Source organism: Ammodytes marinus (genome assembly GCF_949987685.1).
Source record: "Ammodytes marinus genome assembly, chromosome: 1".
In the NCBI taxonomy this organism is placed as follows: Eukaryota; Metazoa; Chordata; class Actinopteri; order Uranoscopiformes; family Ammodytidae; genus Ammodytes; species Ammodytes marinus.
Window position 1 is genome coordinate 12,438,722 of NC_137230.1, and position 16,461 is coordinate 12,455,182.

General features: G+C 40.0%; 1 protein-coding gene across 1 annotated transcript in view; it reads right to left on the reverse strand.

Annotated features, from left to right (window-relative positions):
* Positions 1-16,461, reverse strand: part of LOC307249482 (CUB and sushi domain-containing protein 1-like) — a gene marked incomplete at both ends in the record, with an annotated part of 421,303 nt that overhangs the window by 53,272 nt on the left and 351,570 nt on the right. Inside the window, 8 exons of the mRNA XM_080026212.1 lie at positions 4,600-4,777; positions 5,258-5,446; positions 8,587-8,796; positions 9,607-9,723; positions 10,482-10,551; positions 10,992-11,110; positions 15,142-15,246; positions 16,311-16,407. Of these exons, the coding sequence (XP_079882338.1) occupies positions 4,600-4,777; positions 5,258-5,446; positions 8,587-8,796; positions 9,607-9,723; positions 10,482-10,551; positions 10,992-11,110; positions 15,142-15,246; positions 16,311-16,407 (1,085 nt within the window). The remainder of the gene's footprint in view (positions 1-4,599; positions 4,778-5,257; positions 5,447-8,586; positions 8,797-9,606; positions 9,724-10,481; positions 10,552-10,991; positions 11,111-15,141; positions 15,247-16,310; positions 16,408-16,461) is intronic.

Consider the following 16,461-nt stretch of genomic DNA (forward strand, 5'->3'; position numbering starts at 1 on the left):
TCAAACATGTGTGTGCCACAGCTATGAATGAAAGTCAGAGGTTAGGACAAATATGAACTTATGGAACTTTTTTTCAATTTCAAACAAGCTAATTGAACAAAGCCCGAGGATTAAAGGCTTAACTGCACTCATTAATCACTGAATGTTGTTGAAAGGTTACATTTTTCTAAAGTTCCCTAAATGCACAGTTTCATTTTTTTTTATGAATATGTCCATTGAGTTAAACAAGGGTTTTGAAATTTTAATTCATGATGAAGAGTGCCCGGGATCTCTTGGCTCCTCAATAATTCATGGTCCTCTGAAGGTGTTGGGGGGCTGATTTTGGAGAATTAAAATGTGCTATTTGGGTAATTTCACAGAAAACTCAGTGAACATTTTGTGGCTGTACTTTCTGAGAAATAGACAAACCCAGAGCATTGATTTTCCTAGCCCAAAAGGACATATTTGATGTATTAAAATATGTACTTTGGAGGGCTATATTTATGATTGGAAAGTTCTTCCTAGAAAAGTGCAGAAATCCAACAACAGCACAGAGAAAAATGTAGACTTTCTGGCTGACAGTATTGGTTAGTGACCTTTCCCTCAATGAGGCTCCTGTGAAAAGCCATTTAATGAAGTCAGTGCCTTCAAGCAATATGATGCTATCTGCTGGTGTGAGCGTCAACACTTGCTGAACATTCTACCACATACTTTAAAAGGAGCCTAACCTCTGGAAATTATGAAAAGAAAAATGTTGATTCATTAAGATTAAGGACTGTCTATTTATCTGTCAATCTATTACAGATGATTGACACAAGCACAGTGCGCTTGACAATAGGGTCGAATTTTATAGTCATAGAAGCTGACGTGACTCACCACCACACAATAGGCCTACACTTTATTGTATCCTTCTTTCTTCCCTTTGCAGTAATGGCAGCGCACTTGAATTGATGTCTTCATGATGGAGATGCAAATGCACCACGTGAAATAGTTAGAAGAGACATTGATTTAACAACAATACTGTAATACGGGAATACCTTTTTCTGGGTTTGTGGGACTTGAAATATTGTGATGTATCTAAATTGGTATACCCTGCCGATCTGAGAGGCTGCATTATAGTTGAGTGCTGTAATTTTCTGATGTTGAATGACTAGCATTTTCACTCTGAGTGATTTAAAAAAAAATAAAAAAGCATTCCTCATAATTTTTACTTATTTCCGTTATTTAGATAAAGCACTGGGATGAACTAAATATTATATAAAAAGCACCAGTAGCACACATAATAATTGTTCAACGCTGTTAAGCAACTGCATTTGATTGTGTGAGTATACAGCATCATAAGCAATACCGTGTTGCTCTGCTGTTAGAGCCCTAGCCCACTGTTAGAAATGGTCCAGTGATAATGGGCAATAGGCCAAACACAACTGGTGGCAGACCATAGAGTCAGTCCGTGACATCTGGATGCATTTGTCGTCACACAAACCCCAGGGGAAATACAGGGACAAAACCAGCAGATACACATCAGTGAGTGATACCGTATATACAGCACATATTACATAAGGCAAAAGACATCCCTCACAAGTTTGATTAATGAGAAATGACTAGAAGAGGAGGCTGGAGAAGGAACAAAATCCGCAAAACCACTGACAGCTATAGTGGTAGAATAAATGATCAGAAAAGGGAAAAATGCATCCGATCCTCGGGTCGTAAAAACTACCTCATTGACTTGTTTGAATGTGACTGGGGACTGCAAGAGTCAGCTGTTATTGATGGCACTGCACAAGTTCAATGCTTGGCCTGAACTTAAGAAAACATATTAAAGGATTACTCTTTATGTCATTGTACGTATGTGCATTGCCCCAGCATGTGCAGTGCACAATAAACACCTTTAAATATGCACCGTAACTATGGCCGATAGCGCTCCACTGTACATATCCTTTTTTTTTTAAATCAATAATAGGCCTGGCTTATTTGGCTTATTCAAATGCAGTATAACTCATTTTGGGATCAAACACTTAAAGTTAACCACTTAAAATTCAATATGCAATCAAAATTGTGCTCCCAATCAACTTCTTATTAACCCAGCAGCTCACACAGAGCATATATTGTGTCTTTGCCCCACTCTCAGGCTAATTGAATTCAGAAAGCTGAATAGACAAATGTCCAAATCATAACAAAAGCAATGGCCCCAATCTTAACCTCTAGTGTAAACAGTGAGCTAATTGCGGTTATTCTGTTTCAGTGCCAATTCTGCGCTGATGCACATTATTCATGATATTTCTACATAATTTAAACTAAATTCAGAATGCCTGTGTTTCAAATCTAAATAGGATGTTGAGCGATAATTCCCAGTAAACCGTATAGCACCTCTCACATCGGCCCAACCGTACACCGGAAAATAACATTTGTTTCTATCCGGGCAAGTCAATAGTACCCAGAATCTCACCTAAAAACACTGGCACATAACACAAGGATATAAGATAGAATATAAGATCTGTTGGTGCACATATGAGCAGTGAGTGCATCTCTGAAAAATAAATAAATAAAAGTTGGCCAGAATCACTGATGCTAAGACCTTTGATCTGTCCAAACAAACCAAAGGCAACTATGAATGTTGCACCTGTGCTGATGTCATTCTCTACTTTACAGCGTAAAACAAAATACATATTTTGTGGGAGACTGCTTGTAGTTAATCGCACATAAAATCTACAATACTGAAATAGTAATTGATTGATTTTAGACACATTAAGGGTGGGGTCAGGGATTTTGGAGAAAGCTTGTTGTCAGGAACACTTTTTGTCATTTTTTTGTCAATAAGTGAATATCTCCCAATGAACAGCAACCTCTCTCACCGTTCTGTGTGCACTGAAAAAAAGAAAATCAATGTTAATACACAGCCTAGGCTCTGTAAACAAGCATGTTGCTAGCTATGGTGGGCCCCCTTTGCCTAAGCATTTTTATTTATTTTTTTAAGATATTTTTGTGTGTAGAGACAGAGGTGAAATGGGGCAGAGAGGGGAAGACATGCAGAGAACTGACCCGGGCGCGATTCGAACCCGGTTGTGGTACGGGGCTTGGGGTGACGCCCTCACCCACTGCACCACGGCCTAAGCTGTGTTTTAACACTGCATTTTTGTTTTGTTAACACACAGTATGGACAAGTAGTGGATTGTGAGGAGATATTCTTTAATTTTGACATAAGTGATGTTGACAACATGCATTCTCCAGAATTGCATACCCCCTTTAAATACATCTATTAATAGAATAAGACTATCTTTGATATTCAGACCCAGTTTGTTGATGTAAGTTTCAGTTCTGTTTACATGGCTGTCATGCAGCAGCAGTAACCTTTGGATCACCCACTCTAAATCTGTTTAAGGCCATGGAAGGTACTGTCAATGGAATCCTACTGGGTGTAACAAACGCAGTGTGAGCCCCCAGTCACCTCCCAATATATATATATACATGTGTCTGAGACATAGCTCGATTCAGCAGTGCAACAGTCCATCATGTATGCAGTAATCTCCCATTACAGATGTCCTTCGGTTCCCTACGATCTGTGAATGCAATTTTATAATTCTGTTCCACATGAAATGTGCCAAAAACACATAAATCACCAAAATCAATTTGCAACTGCAAAATAACCCCGATGCTGTATCCATGGCTCTGGGTAGCGCGACGAGATTGAAAGCTGGTAAGTCACGGACGGTGAATGTATTACTTTCCCACTGCCTGAATTTCAACTCCTCACTCCCTGGAGCTTGACTGTTGAGCCTGGAAATGAAAAAAGCTGACCTCGCCCCCACAGTCCACATATTTATTTTCTCACACTAAATTAGCCATGATCTCAATTGTGTTCCTAATAAATTCACTCGTTCAATGTTTTCTAATTAATAACACAATGCAAACAGAAAGTGTTTCATTTCTCTCTTGGACTGACCCAGGCTTGTCAGATCCAGCTGAGTCCCGTTGGATTTTGTGAATCCATCTCCGCAACTTCTTTCATTACATTTCCCCACTCCCCACTGAATCTCATCATTACTGCCAGAGTTCCTGAGCCCCTTCGCCCGGGTCTGTGTATGGCCATGGCACTGAGTTAGATTGAATTGGTCAGTGGTCCCATTGTAAATGCATTACTCTCTCACACTCCCTACATTACAATCTAACCCCCACACCAATCCAATTATTACTGCAGGAGAGTCAGTATATATGCATAGAGCAGTATATGTGATTATATGTGCATGCATGTAATCCCTGTGTATCAGCAAACTATACATATGGGTTTGCGTGTGATGAAGTCGCAAACAATTGACACATATTGATATGTATACCTTTGTTACAGGCAAGAATGTGTTTATGTGAAGTTGAAGATATACCAAAGAAATATTCCCCAACAAGTCTGTGTGGCGGAATGTGTATGGGTATGAGAGGATAGAAGTAGATGAGCAAAAACTTAGAACTTTAACATTTTCTTTTTAGTGTGCAGAGAGCAGAATAGTGCATTCAAAACTTACCCTGTAGTGATGAGAACAGTCCCAGGATAAAGGGCAACATTAAAAAGAAACCTATGTATTTTTTTGTATGTGAGGGTGTGCGTGCCTGTGTGCTAGCCAGACTTACCAGACAGCGATGTAATCAGTGACCGGCTCTGTCTGCAATAAGGTAAAGTTGATATAGACTCCGTGTCCGTGGGGAACAGTGATGAGCCAGCCACAGTCCTGGGAGTTGGGGTATTCAGTGGGGTACTGAGGTGAATAGATGGTCCCGTTTTCAGCCGTGACATTATAGCCACAGGGAGCTGTATAAAAAGCAGAGTTATAAGATTATCTATTTGCAAATGTATTGCTTCCTTTCTAACATGCTAGACCCTGCAAGGGATGGTGCGAAAGAATAACTGCTGAAATGTAGACGATCAGGGAATACAATGATCATCATTATTGGCAGTAGTAGAAGCAGCAGCAGTAGTAGCAGGGGTAGTAAAAAGAGGAATGATTGTGCTACTGAAGCAAATGATGCAAATGACACAAGAATATTTACTTTCTGCCTAACTGCTTACACTGCTGGCTCGTGATACCAATACAAGATGACATTGAATTAACTGAAAATCAATAAGGATAACAGCCATTTTTTTTTAAATGTCTAGGTTTTTCAATTACAATTGGTATGTGAGGGATGGGGATGTTGTGGAGTAGAAATGATAGCACACAGACGATAACATTAACTGGCTAATATAAGAATTCTACATTTTAGCAATATTAAAGTAATTGGCTGTAGTTACCCTCACAGCGTGGAAAGGGGTGGTTCCACTTCCGGTTGGTCCCGTGCAGGCAAGTCAGCACTGGATGTCCAATCAAAACATAGCCAGGGTAGCACTGAAAAGTCACTGATTGGCCAGCACTGTAGCCACTGTTGATGATGTCACCATTGGGGAAGGGATACGGGTCCTGGCAGTTCTGAAGTTGATAGGCTAAAGAAAGAAAGAGAGAGAGAGAGAGAGAGAGAGAGAGAGAGAGAGAGAGAGAGAGAGAGAGAGAGAGAGAGAGAGAGGGAGATGAACAAAAGTGACTGCCAGTGTAGAAGTACTCCAGTTTAATTTCAAGAAAAATACCTGTTTTTGAAAGTGTCAAGATGGAAAATCAGGATATAAAATATGCTGTGCTGCGGCAAGCTAGATAGAAAGGAGTGCAGTTACTGCATACTGATATTATTAAACGCAATGTATATTTGATTCTCTCTAGTCTACTCTACTGCAGCCTTACACAGTAAACCTTTTTTCTGCCTTCCAAGTCCAAAAAAACGAACTCCAAGATGACAGTTGCAATTCATCATACCCAAACCACTTTTCCCATCTACACCGAATGGACTCAAAGGGGGCATTAAATATCCATGACCCACAGCAAGGGCTTCCAGTTGAAAGAAGCAGCAACGTCAATAGTTCACATCTCCTCCTAAACAGTTATCTGGCACATGCATTACGCATGTGGCAAGCCCGCCAGCACTTGCTTGAGGAAATGCCAGTATCACCGGGTCTACTCAGGGCCACATAATCTCACTCTGCATGAGTGTCATATGGTGAGCCAAGACCCTCCGATAGATGTGCCAATGACAGAGAACAAAGACATCTGACTTTGGAGAAGCAGTAGAGAGAAGAGGCTAGAGACATAGATGGATACCATATCATAGCACAAGAACAGACTACTCAGTACCAGGACAGTATCACAGGGTCTGCATTATTAGACAACATCTAAAGTGTGCACATATTGCAACAATGACACTGGGGGAGTCTGTGCTGGTAGTAGAAGGATCGAAAACATATAGGAGGGAACTGCACACAACACAATCAAGGCACAGGAATAGCCGTGTTGCCACAAAGAATGGGCTCCACTACCCACAGTCCAGATGGGAGATGGCCACAAAGCATGCTTTAGAACACCAGTGCTGTGGGACATGAGGATCCCTTCAGGTAAACAACTATTGGCAAAAGTAACTGGATTGTGTGGAAATAAAGGAGGAAAAAGAAAAGCAGGACAGATGTAGAGGCCCCGTGTGAAAGCAACCTCAAGGGGAACATGAGGGGGATATCAAAATATCAGGCTAAAAGAGTGGCAGTGGCAGTGGGAGTACTTGCAGCTGTGACAACTACAACAGAGACAGTTCAATGTCAGAGTTCCACAAAGCAAAATTGGAATCACAAATCCTTTACACATTTATTAGCCAGTGCGCAGGTATTTTTCCTATTATGTTCACGCACATTTTTTTTTGGCACAAAGCACATATTCCTGTGATGTTTTGTGGATTTTCATTTGAGTGGTGCATGGGTGAAAGCATAGGTCAAGGCTAGAGCATAACCACTTGTGTCCATTCAACACAGTATCACAAATCTTCTGCATGTATTGTATCCTCCCTACAAAGCTGTTAGTAAAAAGAACATGGTTCAACTCAATAGGCCACATTTGCTAACAGTGCTTTAACTGTGTGTACGCACACATTCCAGGCTTTATCAATGTTTCAGTACCTGAATTTCTATGTATTCTGAAAAGAAACGTAGAACTTCCTCAGATCATGCGTACGCACAAATGACAAAGGGTTGACTGTAAACACACACTGTTCAACTAAATACATTGATTAAAGGCATATAAAATATGTTTCAAACTGTTAATTTAATAATGCATTGGCCAAATGTATTATATAACAGTGAATTCAATGTACTTTAATCTTCATAAATTATTTTCATAATTAAAATATTCAACTATATATATATAAAAGATCAGTTCCCAGTCCCAGCTTTCAATGCATTATGAAAATGTCAATATATAAAAAAATATAACCGTTTGCATCGCAAATGTCTGCAAGTTTCTAATTTGATTGTGGTCATAATATAAAAAGAAAAAAAGAGGAAGAAAAAAATTTAAAATATAATCTTTAGAATTATGAAATAAAATGACCTTTGGGTGACAGTCCTTGCTGGATTTCATCACTTCCCCCCCACACTTATTCCAGACAATCTTTCATCTCGGGCTGACAGATCAGGTGGCCTCAGTCCTCCACCAGTTTCAGTTTTTTTCTTCTGATCTATTATTCTTTGCCATGCCATTCTTCTCCCCATAAACGTCACCGCTTTATCCTTGACACACCTACGCAAACGGATTTCCTGGTGCCGTGTCAGTATGCTGATTTCTCCTCCTGTCAGTTCTGAATGGTTCTGATCTACTAACAATAGCACAGTGGTACCAACAAAATCGGCTGGTGCGCACGTGTCATAAATCCGAAGGTGATTTTGCGTTCTCAATTTTTTTGGGTGGCAAGTAAGATTCATTCAAGTAACATTTACACACTCACACAAATGTGCACATCATGCCAACAGTGTCTTTGACTGTTTAACGTCTTTCGGTGTCTAGAAAAGCGCTATGTAAATCTTATCAATTATTATTATTAATTAAAAAATGGAAATTAACAGTGACAAGATATCAGTGTTAGGGGACTTGCAAATCGGGACAAAAGGGAAACACTATTACATGCATGTGACTACTGTGGGTAAGCTTATTTTATGTGTAAGCTAGTAAGCCTTGTTGTAGTTTGTCTGTTATATACCCAAAGCGCATCTCTTGTGTCTTTGAAGTGAATTACTCTGGGCTAAGAGTAAAGCCTGCTGGACAGGATGCCAGTCTCTCACAGGGGCTTAATAACAATCCATCTCTTCTAATGATGAGAGCAACGCCATAAGGTTCTTAAGTCTTTAGAATGACTCATCCACAGATCAAAGCTCAAAAACCTCATAGCAATACGTTAAGAAAAAAAAATAAACCTACACTTCATTTTCTTAGAATTGGGAAGCCTCTGTAATTTGGCGACACGGATTTGGAAGTTAATTCATCCAGAACATGTGAGGAGAATTGTTGTTTTATTTATTTTTTATTTTAAATCTTCAAGCAAACATGGCGTGATCCCTACTCCAAATAAACAGTAGGCTAAATTTGAATACAGGTCAGTTCCCTCCGCATCCCTTTGACGGGTGCCTGCAGCAATACCTCAGGGTTGTTGGCCTTTTGGGTTTGTTGTCATGTCCCATAAAAAAGAACAACATCTTACTTAGTCTTAAAATCTCACCTTGATAGGTCAGTTTGAACCCCGGCCTGTTCTCTGAGTGGTCACTGTAGAAGTGGATGATGGTCAGGTGTGTGGTGCTCAGCAAAGGGGGAGGGATCTGTGAGCCGGTGAACTGTCCAATCAGAGCAGAGCTGTGCTGTGGTCCAGCCCGGACCTCTAGGAAGTCATGGTTGTCTTCTGAAGAGAAGTTTTGGAACTGAATATGGGCTCCTAGAGAAAAGAAAATACACAGAATATAAAAGACCATATAGAATACATAATACATGATAATTACACTATATGTGATTTATAGTTAAAAGGGTTTAATTTGATAACACATATGCTGCAAACCTATATTTTATGTATCTAATAATAACTATTGAACTTTACATTACTTTAAGAGTGTGTATAAAACGGAGATATGTTGAATAAACAGAGGAAATGAAATTCATTGTTCTTCCCTCAACAATGCCTTATCAAATATATCAAGAAAAGCATGCAAGTGGAAAGGAGAATCTTGGACGTAAGCCATTAAAAAAATCTAAATATAATAACATTTATAAAATAAAATGGAATAGCATTCGGCGTTATATATACATATACAGTATGTACAGTATACTATGGTGTATGCAAGTATTAACATGTGTTACAATTGACAACTTGCACTGAACATACAACTGTAGTTAAATCAAATTGTATTGTCATTTGTGGACAATATTATATTTTCTGAAAATAAAAATCATAACGTCCAAAACCTTGGCATGATTTCACACAGGGATGTACTGTTTAGGCGGCCATGCACGAACAAAGCACAAAAGCTGTGCCCTATTCAAACAATCCATTTCTGTAGTTGTTAAACAGCACACGCCATGTGTTAGCCCCCAATTAAACATGTGGTGAAGCTTTCAATCGACCGTGCTTTACTGCTGGAGTTATTGTGCTAAAAAAAAGAAGGTCTGTTTTTTCACATCACCAACAGATGTACGGAAAGTGACATATTCCTTTTTTTTCAGAAATGTCCTTTCATCCCATAATACTTACCATATCCAGTTGGCAGGGTGATTTGCCAGGTGCAGTCCAGGTTGCCGGGGTAGTTGCCAGGAAATCCTGGGCTAAGGATGACACCACTCATCTCAGACAGCACCCCGCCGCAACGAGCTGACAACACAGACAACATAGACACATCCAATACATGGTAAGAACAGGCAACGCATGAGCAGTATACACACAGTAGAGATCATCAATTTATCCTATTATATTCACAGCAAAGAAGCTCAACAAGAAAAAATACAACAGGAAAAAAGCAACCAAACGGGTTTGCGAGTCCTTTCAAGGGGATTGGTGGTTTTGTAGTTATTCAATGTTTACATGTTTGATAAATTAGTTAAAGATGAAAGGTCCTGTAGCATGTTAATGTAAACAGATGCAGAGTCATTTTCAAAAATGATTTGACTGCCAGATTACACCATGGTACTGTTTCATAAATCAAAGAGGCCAAAGTCCTTATACAGGAGAACTGTTGCTTTCAGTTTCAACTGACCTGCAGGTGGCTTGGTTTTGTAACAAAACATATTGATATTTGACACACCAACATGTTATTACATGAATGAAATAAAACAGATTGGTATTACTCTAAAAATTAAATAATGACAGGTGGTAAAAATTCATCATACAGCAGTTTTCTAAACAACTCTGTTAAGATCGTTTGACCATAAACCTGGGGAAGTTCTTTTTTTAATGTGACATATCGTAACCACTTGAATGCTTCTGTCAGTTTGCGGTGCAGGCCTTAAAGTTTATTGTGAGCATCATAGTTTCAGAACATACTTTCAACCCCAATCGATCGGCTATTCTTAAAAGCAGAGCAGTGTGTGTGTGTGTGTGTGTGTGTGTGTGTGTGTGTGATTGCGTGTTACCTATGCAGAGAGGTGGTGGGTAGTTCCATCGGCGCACAGTCCCAGGCATGCAGGAAATGTGAGAGTGGCCCTGAAGGGTCACACAGAAGGTCAATAGGTTCAATAAACTAAGATGCTATGATGTCATTTGGTGCATTGTCATCGATAAAGTGAGTTTTATTTCTTTATGAAAAAGGTAAAGAAGAAGAAGAAACAATGTGAAATCTTTTTAATATGTTTAATTACATTTTTACTTCATCTAAAAAGTTGAAAATTATTTCTGTTTGTTTTTATCAAAATTAGAAATGTGTTAATTGTATTGTATGTATATACATAGCAGTTTTGCTTCTTAATATTCAGTATATTTAGTCTGCTAAACATGTAACAATGTGAATGAATGCATTTGAATTAAATCCAGCCACAACATGTGGGACCCAGTAGTTACCTGCTAACAGTCAGACTAATCATTTGTATGTATCGACAATACAGTACATTTATGTTTATTGGTCGGTTTGTGTGTCTGTTCATTACCTGTAACGTGTAGCCGGGTTCACAGGTGAATGCTACCACCTCATTGACCATATACCTGTCTCCTGTTTTAATTCCATTGGCTTGGATCAGTGGCTCTGGACAGGTGGTAAGACCAACAGCTGCAGGAAGGAAAACAGAGGGGGGCAGAAACAAGATGAACTTCGGCATTACTAATATTCATTTTAGTATTACATTCTCTATGTTAACAATCTTAGCCTCTGGCTCAAGTAATGTCCACACTGATGGGTGACCTTTGTTATCAATGTTATAATGGTTAATAAAAAAAATGTAATACACTAAAGTGACAGCAAAACAACTTCTCTATTCTGATCTGTAACTTGTCTATGCTTTGGTACTTGTCAAGAACAACCGTACCATTGCTTTTCCCCTCTCCTTCCTTCGCTTGCATGTAACCTTTCTCTTATTAAATTGTCAGTTAAATTGAAATACACACAGCAGTGGAGCTTATGTCTGTACCTAGTGGTTTGCATTCCACAGGATAATAATGTATCTTGGTTGATTTGGGTTTTCAACACATGAGAACAAGAGCCCATAGAGGAATTGACAGTTATTAGCATAAAAAAGCAGCATTGACATAGGCCTATGAAATGTGCTTAAATGTGAAGGGAACATAATGACTATGTCTGTGTATTCCCAACAGTATGAAGGTTAAGCACATCATTAATAAGTTTGACAGCAGCCAGCCCTTTATCAAAATGTATCAGCAGGAGCTTGTCTGTGTGTGCGGTTTCTGTCTGGCGTGTGTGTTTCACATGGAAACTTCCGCAGGAGACTGCCCTAGAGCAGTTACCATGGCAACACAGGGGTGGGAGAGGGAGCGAGCATAAAAACAGTGTGTGTGTGTGTGTGTGTGTGTGTGTGTGTGTGTGTGTGTGTGTGTGTTTGTTTGTGTGTTCGTGGCTGGTCTTGTTGGTTCATTATCTGCCTTCCCACCAGCAAAATGATGTGATCCTACTGAGCTCAAGGCACAAACACACACAAACACACATCCGGGTGGCCCAGCCCCAGTGTATGACATTTGTGAGTGAATGAGTGTCTATCTATGTGTGTGTGTGTGTGTGTGTGTGTGTGTGTGTGTGTGTGTGTGTGTGTGTGTGTGTGCACACATGACTGTGAATGTTATGTGAGTGTGTGCCTACAGCGAGAGATGAGGGGGGCTTACTTTAGATGGAGCAGAAGTGAAATAGCTGCTTGAGACCCATGCAGACACAGTGTATTATTAGGGAGAGAATCAGCAGACTGTCAGGGCAGCTGATCAATGAAACTATTCCATTTGGCTGACCATCTTTCTCTCAGTGAGTGTGTTTGTGTGGTGTGTGTGTGTGTGTGTGTGTGTGTGTGTGTGTTTGCGTGTGTGTGTTTGAGTGTGAGTGTGAGCACGTGTGTGCGCGCCTGTGTGTGTGTTTGTGTGTCTGTGTGTGTGTGTGCGCGTGTGTGTGTGTGTGCTTGCGTGCCCTAGCAAACTGCACCCTGTTCTCCCCGGTTATGACAGAGAAGCGATGGTCTGTGAACTGCTGACAGCACCACAAAGCGTCCCACTCGGGCCACTAGACTACCACTAGACAGTGTCAGCATTTAAGTCTAACTGACTGGATTTACTATACTTCTGTTCCAGTTTACTTGAGGACAGACAAGGGAGAGAGACGACTCACTCTGCCCTTTAGCAGAAAAAGTCCCTTTCGTCAGCTCCAAATGACGAGCGCATCATCGGCGCAATCATTACGTAACCCACGCAGATGATTTGGTCAATTTACACAAGCCATCACATTACTGCAAAACTGACAAGGGGACATTTTAGCAACCCAATAGCTAAATGGTGTTTTTTTCCCCTTTTTAAACAGGAAACAGTAGACAACCAAAGACAGTACAGTGAATGATCTACTGTAGGTGCACAATACTAGATTTTGTATTATGACAGAAACAGGTCCAGGAATAGTTAAGCTACTCTTGGTATTTGTGTTGAAAAGTATTAATTGGGAATTTAAAAACCACAAAGGGAAAATCATTAGCAAGCATCTTGTGTTTAAATGTATTTTTAAATGTCTTTGTAAGGTAATACGTTTTTATACTTGTTATTTGAGATCCCAGTGAAACATCTTCTTTGTGGGAATACTCATTTTGGTGTCTTTGTTCGTTTTCCCTATTGGACAGGTAAGTTGACTGTCACTGTGTCAAAAGAAAATAATTAGAAGTCTACTTTCTGGCAAGAGCTCCTGTAAGGAAACATCTGAGGTATAACTTGGAACAAAAAGGAATCGGCAATTGGCAATTATTTTGAAATGAGCACAACTGACATTTAAGTCCTGCAAGAACTCTGATGCTGATATATATATATATATATATATATATATATATATATATATATATATATATATTTTTTTTTTTTTAAGGTGATGGTGGTGCAATGTTACATATTGTATGGCAATTCCTTATATTTCATTAATTCTGTTCTTTTATCGTTTTAGTGATTTTTTATACTTTTATATTACTGCAAGGCAATAATGCTGACTTTACCTGAATCTCATCCAGTACAATTCATTGCATTGTCGACCCTATGTTACCTACCTGACGAATAAACTCAAAACTGAAACTGAAACATAATATTGTTTGAACATAGGCTAATACACAAAGGCATGCAATGCATCACAATGACCTGATTATTATTCTTTATTGTCTAGACAGTATAACATATATTTTTTTTATGTATATCTATTTGCATATGGTGACCATGACAAGAAATCTGACATGGAATGCAAGTAAAGTCAGACCTGATCCAAACAGACTCAAAAAAAGAGAGAAGGGACACCAACAGCCGCAGTATGATGTGTCACAAATGAAAAAAGCTAGTTGTGTTCAAATAATTTGACAAAACATGTCCCCATGGAAACTAGGAGACATTTAGGAGAAGAAAAGCCAAAACAAGCACAAAGAGACCACCACCTGCACTGCTCTCGGATTAATAAAGAGATGCAGGCCTGAGCCACAATCAAGCAACAACTACACAATACAAGAGTGGCTTGACCAAGTGCCATTTGAATCTGAGGATTATTAAGAATACTGTTTAGGAAGGGAACCAGTTCAAATCTAAGAGTCAGGTATCGATATTGCACATAACGTAAGACAAGCTGCATTTAAAGGTGCTACGAGGAACTTTTAAATATTTCTGAAACAGTCATTTTTCCTCTGATGATCACAAATGACATGTTACAGCAAACAAGACCATCAGTGCTAAGAATGCTATTTGTATATAGTTTTTCTTAATGCCTTTGTCATGGTTACGCTAACCCAGGAACGACAGCTGGCGTACTAAAAACACTATCGCATTTGTACAAAGGGGTGCAAGAATTAACACAAACTGAAAGTTCCTCGGAGCACCTTTAAAGGATTAGACTAAAGTACAGTCAGAAATACATTGTGACAAAAAAATAAGGAAGCAGACGAGATGAACTGTCCCCAAAAGTAGCTATTCTCACAGGTTTTACAGCCACTGAGCCACAAATGTGTGCACTCAACTACACACGCACACAAACACACACAGACACACACACACACGTGCAAACACACACGTACTACACACACTCATAAAAGGGGACATGCTCATTGATCTGGAAGTGATTCCGAGTTAAATAACTATAAAGGACTAAAAAAGTGCAACCATGCCCAAAGAGTTTTGCATGTGTGTACATGCATGATGTTAACATCCATGTCTGTACCTGTGTCCGTCTACTGTACATATTTCTGTGAGGATGACGCAGGCAAGAACCCTTGTGCCTGTGTATGTATTTGTCTGAGTCTACATACAGTATATCATGTTTATGTCCTTCCAGGTGTGTTTTGTGTGTGCTCCAGTGTGTGAGTGCTTTCGGGCAGTACCAGTTCCGGTCACTGACTCTTCATTTGATGTTAAGGATTTTGGCTTCAACACTGTGTGTGTGTGTGTGTGAGCGCGCGCGTGTGCGTGTGTGTGTGTGTGTGTGTGTGTGCGTGTGCATGTGTGTGTGTGTGTGTGTACACGCTCCAGCGACTATTCACTCACTCCATAGTTATTTTACCTCAGTAGTATCATTTTGAGACCAGTCAATCATTACATCAGTCTATCTATCGGGTGTTTTTGAAAACACTAACTCACTCTTGTATTCGAGGTGAAAACCTGCAGCCACCACACTGATGTCGCTCTGAAAGTGCAGGAGGAGCTGATTGGACGTTGAGTTGAGGAGGGCGGGAGCAGTGGTTCCTTTAAAAAAACAGAGATAAACATACGACATAATCAGTTAATCTGTCATTCTTGTGTGCCCTGCACCATCTCTGGCATGCACAAACTGGTTTTGCTGGAAAATGTTTACCAGGTGATAAAATACAAAGGTATGCATATGAAAATTGGAAACTTCATGAAATCCAACAAAGGGCATACAAGTAGACCACAAGGGCTTGTGTAAATCCTGGGACCAGCTGTGAAATTATGTGTAGAGGAGGTGAACAACTCCTTTGCCCTCCGTGGACAGCTAGCATTTTAGTGTCCTTATGTGAAGCAACACTTATCGGCCCCTGTGAAGCTGCTCAGTGGCCAACCCCGGATCACTGTGGTTATAGTGGGCAGCTCCCCAGTGTGCCTCCTCGAGAAGGGCACAGTCATTTGTGTGTGTACTGTGCGTGTTGCCCTATGGGCGACGTGTTTTATGTGAGAGAGGTATGTGACAGGTATGTGCTCGGGGCAGGTCACAAGGGAAACTCCGCTGGGAAATTGGAAAAGGTTAGATCATTCTTCATCCCATCCTGTCTCCTCTCTCTCCTTTCTCTCTCTCTCTTTTCTTCCATCTTTCACTCAACCTCTTGGTGAAATTATCCCCCTCCCTCCCTCCCTACTTTCTTCTCTTCCTCAAACTGAGGAAAAATTCCATGTTTAAAAAAAGGAAAGGTTAATTTTTTAAGACGCAAACCATACATTTGGGTATAACAACTCATCCATCATAGACCTCCAGTGTGTGCTGTTTGTGTGTGTATCTATAGGGTAAGACCTGTCATAACTAATTCATCATAGTTCTTGTGCATACGTGTCTGTCAAACTGTGTGTGTGTGTGTGTGTGTGTGTGTGTGTGTGTGTGTGTGTGTGTGTGTGTGTCTGCTTCTGTCAATCTGTGAGCATGTGTGTGTGTCTATAGTTTAGAAGCTGTCATATCTCATCCATCATAATCTTCAGAGTGCTTGCGTGCATGGGTTTGTGTGTTCATATGTGTATATGTGTGTGTGTGTGTGTGCGCATATATGTGTGTTTGGGCGTCTGTGAGCATATTGTCATACCAGAAAATGAACCTAATTTAGGAGCTGTCATGTCTCCCCCATCGTAGATCTCCAGAGAGTCCCAGTTGTGCTCGGTAGCAAACGTCATCACTTGGATCTAAATAGCAAACGGTGAAAAAAAATATGAACATAGCAGCCTTCCAAATGTATG